This window comes from Acipenser ruthenus, chromosome 9 (assembly GCF_902713425.1).
Source record: "Acipenser ruthenus chromosome 9, fAciRut3.2 maternal haplotype, whole genome shotgun sequence".
Taxonomy (NCBI): domain Eukaryota; kingdom Metazoa; phylum Chordata; class Actinopteri; order Acipenseriformes; family Acipenseridae; genus Acipenser; species Acipenser ruthenus.
Window position 1 is genome coordinate 47,524,631 of NC_081197.1, and position 8,250 is coordinate 47,532,880.

The 8,250-nt window shown below is 39.3% G+C and overlaps 1 protein-coding gene across 6 annotated transcripts in view; it reads left to right on the forward strand.

Moving 5' to 3' along the window:
• The window catches only part of LOC117971110 (FERM and PDZ domain-containing protein 4-like), a 112,712-nt gene extending 107,333 nt beyond the window's left edge, over positions 1–5,379 (forward strand). For 4 of the 6 annotated variants that reach the window (XM_059030131.1, XM_059030130.1, XM_034008781.3 and 1 more), the window contains 3 exons: positions 255–1,286; positions 1,643–2,914; positions 3,583–5,379. In XM_059030131.1, the coding sequence (XP_058886114.1) occupies positions 255–1,286; positions 1,643–2,914; positions 3,583–4,874 (3,596 nt within the window). In that variant the 3' untranslated portion in view covers positions 4,875–5,379. Of the gene's footprint in view, positions 1–254; positions 1,287–1,642; positions 2,915–3,577 lie in introns of all 6 variants that reach the window. The other 2 variants (XM_059030133.1, XM_059030134.1) reach the window with 2 other exon arrangements.
• Positions 5,380–8,250: the final 2,871 nt, after the last annotated feature.

Here is an 8,250-nt window from a genome sequence, read left to right on the forward strand (position 1 = left end):
TACAGTGTAATTACATTGTAGTTAGAGCCATTGTAGTGAAGAACTTTCTCTGTCATCTCCTCTGGGGTTTGATGGCTTTATATCGATGAATCATGAATATCGTACAACATGCCTACCTGTGAATCATGACATATATCATACTGTATCATGACTTTAATTAATCCTTACACCCCGTCTCAAACAAAGTCTGTTTCCCTCTTATTTCTATTTATTCTGAATCCACTACTATTAATCTTCTTTTATTTGCATTTTAGGTTGTGAACATAAGGACAAGTATAACTTGCATGCCACTGACTGGACATACAGCGCCTCTTTTACAATGGCTGAAGACCAAGATCTTCAAGCATGTATTAAAGAAGTAAAGGACAAAGACATTCCTTTCTCAGAAGATCCTGGGAGTCAAAATGAAGCTACTCCTGTTTATATCACTGAGGTTTTAAACAGTGGACATGGTCAAAAAATCATTAAACAAGGAGACAGTACAGAAGTAGGAAACGGAAGTATGCACACACGATCCTTCTTGTCCGTGCCCGGAACAAATACACAGGACTCTCCAAGGAACGCCAAAGTGTCTTTTATATTTGGAGATCATAACTTAGACAGTGTTAACCCACAAAACCTTGGGTATCAAAGATTAATGGATGAAAGCCCAGAAATGTCAGATGAGCAAAGATCTATGTACCTGCATAATGAAAGTGACATGAAAGCCGTAGACCAGTCTTCAGACACAGAAGGTTATCAGTTTACAGCTCATGTCATTTACGCAAACATTAATGAGGCTAAAATATTTGGGAACTCAGAAGGCATTGAGGAGCCTTTGCTACATGACATCTGCTATGCAGAAAATACAGATGATGCAGAGGATGATGATGAAGCTAGCTGTGAGGAGGACATTGTGTTGGGAGAAATGGACAAAACCAATCTCCTCAGCATTTCCGGGTCAAGCGATGATATTATTGACCTGACATCCCTCCCACCACCAGGTGGCGATGAAGATAATGACTTTCTTCTCCACTCTCTTAATCTCGCCATTGCTGCTCCTCCACCAGGCTTCAGAGACAGCTCTGATGAGGAAGACACCCCAAACCATGGGTCCCAAGGTACAGAGGAAAAAGGCAAAAGCAATAGTGATGACATTCCGGTGTCACTGATAGATGCAGTCCCGACTCATAGTGAAGGCAACACAGAAAAAGCACTTGATGATGCAGTTGTTTCCACTCTGCAAGCAATAGAGGCCTTGGCAGCATCTGAAGAGCAGACCCTTCAACAAACAGACGATAGTTCAGGTTCTTACACCATAGTAACTTTTATTAATTGACAATAATAAATGTTCCATTCATAAACATTTGTTTAGCCTTGAATATATACCATAACCCTTTTGTTGCTGTTTTTTTTTAATTATTATTTTGCCATAATTCATATTTGTCTCTCATGGTTTTTGATATTTTGATTTAAACTGCTTTAGTTTCATTTTGTGTGTCATCGTTTTTGTTTTTTGTTTGTGTTTTTGTTTTGTTTTGTAAAAATGCATTTTCATAACCATCCATATTTTTGGACTAAATAAAATTTGTATTGTAAAAAATGTACAAAGTGCCTCAGATGTATTTTATTAATTAGATGTTTATTTTTCTGTGGCATACAGGTGTAGCAATATCTCGGGCATATAGTCCCGAGTCATCTTCAGATTCTGGGAATGAAACAAACTCTTCTGAAATGACTGAGAACTCTGAACTGGCTGCAGCACAGAAACTCTCTGAGAATTCCATGCGCCTGTTTGTAGCCACCACTGGAGGTTTCCAGCCACTTATGGAAGAGAAAACTGAGTTTCCCATCTCTCCCAGTGAGACAGTAGACAGGACCCTAAAGCCATCCCACAACCTGCCAGGCCGCCAGGAGGCAGATCCACAGAACAAAGCTGTGCCTTCCAAACAAATCCTTCATTCAGATGACATTGAAATGGAGCCAGAGACCATGGAGACCAAATCTGTGACAGACTACTTCAGTAAGCTGCAGATGGGGTCCCTTGTCAACTCCTGCACAGGCAAGAGAAAAGGTAAACAAGGTGAGGTAGACCCCAGGATGCAGTTCGAAGCCAGCGCCACCATTAAAAGACAGCAGGCTAAGAAAGCAGAGTCTAATGAAGAACCACACCCGCCTACGAAATATAACACTTTCACATCAAGGGAGGCTCATCGTCTAAGCCATTTCGATCTAGAGAGAACTTCTTTCCGTGAAAAAAGCCAAAGGTGGTACCCCATTCGTGACCATAAGACAGGGGACAAACAGCTTCCAGGAGTATCTAATGGGAAAAACTTGCTGAAGGGATCAAACGTTTGTAGGACTGAGTTTGATAGAAAGGAAGTCGAGCCTGAAGGGAATGACTGCCACACCTCAGGGCTCGGACAGGATGAAAACCTTCAATCCGACACCACCTATGTATCCTCGGCCAAAGAACGGAACGACTCTGAAGAAACCAACTTTTCTGCGGAAGAACACCAGTCTAAGCTCCCTCCAAATGAGCAGAGCGTTGCCAGGCTCTGCGAATACCACTTGGCGAAACGCATGTCTTTGCAAAGTGAGGGACATTTTTCCCTGCAGAGTTCCCAATGTTCATCAGTTGATGCAGGCTGCAGCACTGGCAGTAGCTCATGTGCTACTCCTGTTGATTCCCCGCTGTGCACCTCTAACAGTAAGCACATGCTTACTGAACCTTCTCTGAAAGGTCTTAGCTATGTGACAGCAGATGAAAAAACCCATTTACTTCAAAGCCATGGCAAGGATCACCATCAGCAAGGCGATGGGACCTTCCATAGGAGGTCACTGCCAAACATGCATGCAGCGTCTAGTTCTGAACCAATATTTGGTACCTTACGAGATGGGTGTCATCGGATGCCCAAGATTAAAGAAACCACAGGTACAGCAAAAAGGAGTAACATTTTCACTAATCTTAATGTGCTGCAGGGATGTAAAAATAATTCAAAGGAAGGGAGTTACAATGAATCTTATAAGCAGATGTTAGATTATGTTACCATATCTCAGATGTGTCAGGGAGGCAAGTTAAAAAGTTCAGTAGGATTAGGAAACAGTAGGAGGATTGATGAGGGCCATAAACTAGCCAGACTATAAGAAGCATGTGAGTAATAAGCCAGGATTTCTAGACTTTTTTAGAGGTAGAAGTTACATAATTGCAAAGTCTCCCTGCATATCACCATCAGATGCACCATTTGAGAACCAAAGTGTAGCACAATTGAGTCCATTGGTCTCAGGTGTAAGTGTCTAAAAATGCCTTCTCTGCTACCTTGCAAGGTAAGCTGATTTGCATGCTCAGGAATCCGTAAAGATTTTTAAAAAAGGAGAAGCTCACTTACCGTTCTTGAAGGGAAATTAGAACAGAATATTGATTCAGAGCTGTTTCTTTATCTGTGTAAAAGGAATGTGCACGAAAGTGGCATTAGGGCTCACGGAAGTGTTCATGACAGCCTACTGGTGAGGATGAACAGTTCAAACCTGATTGTAAAACTAAGCATGTTGTCAGGGAGATGCTTAATGATTCTCTCTGTTTTTCTACTACCCCTAGTGTAGCTTGCACAGAGCTTAAGAAGGCAAGAAGAGGAGGCATGTCTTCAGCTTTTTCTAAACAGGTCAAAGCCAACACCATTCCACTGCCATCAAACATTTGCAAAAACTCAAATGTGCCGAGCCAAGAGTCCACTGACTCACCTAAACCAGACCATGTGCGGGCAGCACCTTTGAGTTCAAGGACTTGTGACTTCAGTGGGGGAAGTCTCAGTCATCCCCAGAAAGGAAAAATCTTAAGACGGAGCTGCAGCAGTGTGACGACAGGATCAGGGAACATCGAAAGACTCTTTGAGAGAACCAAAGGTACCATCGGCGCTAAATGTTTGCAATCTCTAGAATCACCTGAGACCAAACCACAGAAGAGGGTTGACCTTTCTAAAGGTAAAAGGTTGGCCAAGAACTACTCTCAAGGCTCTGTTACCACCAACTCCACATGCTGGTCCACCGTGAATGACAACAAGGAAAGCCGAAGAAATTCAGTCATGTTCCCAGTGCATAAAGATTCTAAGCAATTTGGAACTTTGCCAAAGTTAGACATAAGCAAATGGAGGTGCCATGGTACCTTTAGTTATTGTTTTCTCAATAAAGGGAGAAATTCCGATGAAGATGAGGAAGGAGATAGGCTTTCAAAGCTTTACTGTCCACAGTTACCTTCATCAGCTGCTGAGATTGAAAGAGGACAATTGAAAGAGGACAATTCCACTGAGAATGTTGCTGCCAATCACAAACATATAGATATTAACCTTAATGATATGAACTTCAAGACTAGAATTGCCCGGTTAAATACATTAAAAGACAAGGTTTACTCATTCCCGGATGGGTTTTCAGTTGCACAGAATGATGCGAGTGAACTGATTTCTCTTGTGCGTTCAAGTGTGGACAAGAGGGAGAACATGGGGCCCGAGCCCCATGAAACTAAACTTTCTCAGTACAAACAACTTCTGTCTGTCGAGTCCAAGGAGCTGGGGAACGCCTGTAGACAAATAGCCATGGCAGACAAAAACCCAGAAGAAATGCTTTTGGCAATGACTTCCAGTTTCCACGTGCTCTGTTGCTTAACAGAAGTTTGCATGTGTTTAGTGAAAGTGATGAATACTGAAAGCAAGCAGCTGGAAATTGTAGCTAAAATCAATGAAGTTGTAATGAACTATATATGCCTGCTAAAAGCAGCAGAGGCAGCGGCAGACAGTTCTCCCAGTGACCATAGTGTAAAAGTAATAGCACGACATTTAACTACCATGTCCACTACTGTAAGCACACTAACTCGATCGCTGAAAACACTTCTAAACAAATGAATAGCATCCTACTCTTTGTAGTGTACTTTTGCAAAGCCATACATAGGACCCCACCAACCCCCCTTAACCTTAAATGTGGGATCCCCACAGTGTGAACTACAGTGACAAACTTTGCTTATGTATATTTTGTTTTATATGTAAAAAGTTAAGGAATTATGTACAACACTATAGAAATTTAAATATATGATAAAGGTATTCTTCCTTTAGAACTTGAAAGGAGTTTTTTTTTCATAATGCTCAATGCTCTTATTAATTGCTTCTACATTACATTGCTTTTAACTAATGCAGTGTCCAAAAGCATTAAAAAAACAATCTGTAAATTCTCTATTGGGTTTTACTTGATGTAATGGTACTGCACTGTTTAAGCATATAAAACTGCTCCATATTGTATATTTACATTGCTATTTAAGATTTATAATCATGATTTTTAACCAAATATATATGGCAGTCTGAAGCCTGTCTATTATGACTTGATAGAAAAGCTGTAATAAAAATCAAAACATTATTCATACAAGTTTTTTTTTTTTTAAAGGTTTTATTGTTGTTACAGCACAGTCCGGTTACTCATTGACACAAACAAAAATGACAAGTTAACTTGACTCCCTATATATTTTCCTTGAATGTATTTTTTATTTGCATTTTATTCTTTCTAAACTTCAGACAATCATGAAAATAAAATGTTCCCATTCCCAGTACAAACTGCTGCACCAAAAAGCCCCCCTATCCTTTGAAATACTGTGTTTTCAACTGACCTTATTTGAACACATTAAAAAAATATATATATTAAAGAATGGCAGCTTGTAGTTTTCTAGTGTCTTTTCTGATCAAATGTACTATTTTGTGGTAACATTGGTGTTTTAAAAAAAAAAAAAAAAATCTCCATCATATTACTTTGTTGTTCTGCATATTTTATCTTTGTAATTTTGTTTTAAAATACATTTATCTGTGCTACTTTCTGTAGCCTGCTAACAGACCATTACGGGAGGATAAGGTACTTTTTTCAAGGTACTTGACATCTCCCTTAAGCCTGAAAAAATTCTCAGGAACTCTTTATCATCTGCGCTGTCTATTGTGACAGAACCCTAACATATAAATAACCACCAAAACAGACTGCACAAAGATGACAACTTTTCTTAAAGCCAACATAACTATTGAAAAGTGAATGAATAATAAACTGTAAACTATATTTAGGAATTGAAAAAACAAGGATTTGTAATTCTCACCATATTTTTTTCAACAGCTGTATTTTCACATCTTTTATAAAAGTCATTTATAAGGGACTGTGGCAAAGTGGTTTGCAGTGTGCAGGTGTACAGGTGATGCAATGCGTAAACAGATGACAGACAACAAAGTTCACGGTTCAAACAATTATTTATATTTATTTGTTTTTAATCCAGGTTGTTTTGGAGACCGTAAATAATAATCCCTGGCAATACACAGCAATGCGTATTGCACAGTTTAAACCACGGGTTACAGTCCTGAAATAATAAACACATACAGAACACAAACACGAAGTCCAGAGTGAGTGCTTTGGTGCATGTGGTGAAATACAATTTATTTGTGTAAAATAATGCAGTGCTGTCCGGGTTAGTGCTGGCCTTTAGCGACAGCTCCCGGAACATGTTAGCCATCTAATAATGACAAACAAGTGCAATTAGATGGGTAAACAAACAAACACGAAACACTCACGGTTATATCACAGTCCTTCAGCGGTTCTCTCGTAGCCATAACAAAGGAGCAGTTCGCTCGGCCACATCCCCTTTTGTACCTTCAGCCATGCCCCCTTAGTTAGCGAGTGCAATCGCTTTTTCTCCAATCCATGATTGCCACATCGTTTCCCATCTGGGGCAATGATTTGGTGTACTGTGGCTCCGCCCCATTTCCAGATGGTTGACTTCCACCTTTCCCTGGAATGAATTGTCAGACCATCCAGTCCGGGGCACACTGTTCCCCTTACACAGCGCCCTCACAGGTCAGGAGGGAGATTTATAACCAAGATTCTTTCTTTCTCTGTCACAGGGACTTTGGGCCCTATAGTCATAATTGTATTATTTTACTTTATCTAAAGCATAATTGCTTACAAACAGATGCTAAATAGTTGCAATTGTATATACTTGCTAAGCCTTACTTGCATAGAAACAACTCCCCCCCCCCCCCCAAATCTTTTAAAAGCCAGTATAACTAAAAATCAGTCCAGAATCCCTGCTAACCTGCTTGATTGATTGAATCCATATTTTCAGAAATTGACATTGAGATATCAAAGGCATTTTTGGAGAAGTATTATTTTCCCATTCAGAGATTTTGTTTTTGCAAGCTGCAGAAAAAAAAAACTACAAAATAAATTTTTACATAATTTTGCAGCATTCTGCAAGCAAATAATTTGAACTGTAGATACTTAAAAAAAAAAAACCAAAAAAAAAACCTCCCTTATTTACACTCAGTTCACATGACACACACTTTACAAAAGTATAATGTAGATTTATTACCTGAATCTATTTATGTGTATTCCTGCTGTTTACTTTGCTGTTTGCAACTTATTAAGGAAGACTTGCATAGAGCTGGTGTGGCTTCATTTAGCCAGCATGGACAAGTGACAATAGAGACCTGATCCTTTTGCCAAACACAACATTTACAAATAATGGGGTTGATTCAATTGAACTAAACCGTGGCAGATCTAAATAACACCACTGCTTAAAAATAAAATGTTGACCAAAACTGTTGTTTTTGTTATTTTTAAAGACACAAAATACACTTGACACTCACTCAAACTTTTATAGATGTTGTTTTTTTCAAAGTTCTTTTCTTTTAAATGGCTTAAACAACTGCTGTATTTAGATCCTCTACCAGATCAATTGCATAGACGCCAAAGTACTGAGCATAGCAATGTTGCTTTTGAGCCTAAGGACAACGTTCTACAAAGGGGGGCAACGCATTATATCATGCCATACACCAATGGACTAAATGTGCCACGGATTGTTTCTGTGGGTCTTGGAGAGCTTACCTGACCCCTGGCCTTGATGAAAATGTTCTTACAATGGAGTTATGGGCTTGGATATTCTCCATAACCAAATCATAATTGCATAACCAAATCAGAGTTTCCAAGCTTTATATTCCTAGCAGGTACATGTCTAATACACAAGGAACTGGTAGCTGCCCTTTGATAATGTAGCATGTTGATTCCTGAAACTGGAGACCGGGGTCTGACATACCTTCCCATCGGTTCTTTATAACTCCAGCATATCTAATTTTGCTGAAATTAAGTAATCCAGCACATGACAGGGCTCTATTAAAGCAATTTAGATTAAGTAATGTATGTAGTTCAAATCAATGGGATGTAGTGCTCGCTTTAAAAAGACCATTTTAATGAAGATGTAAA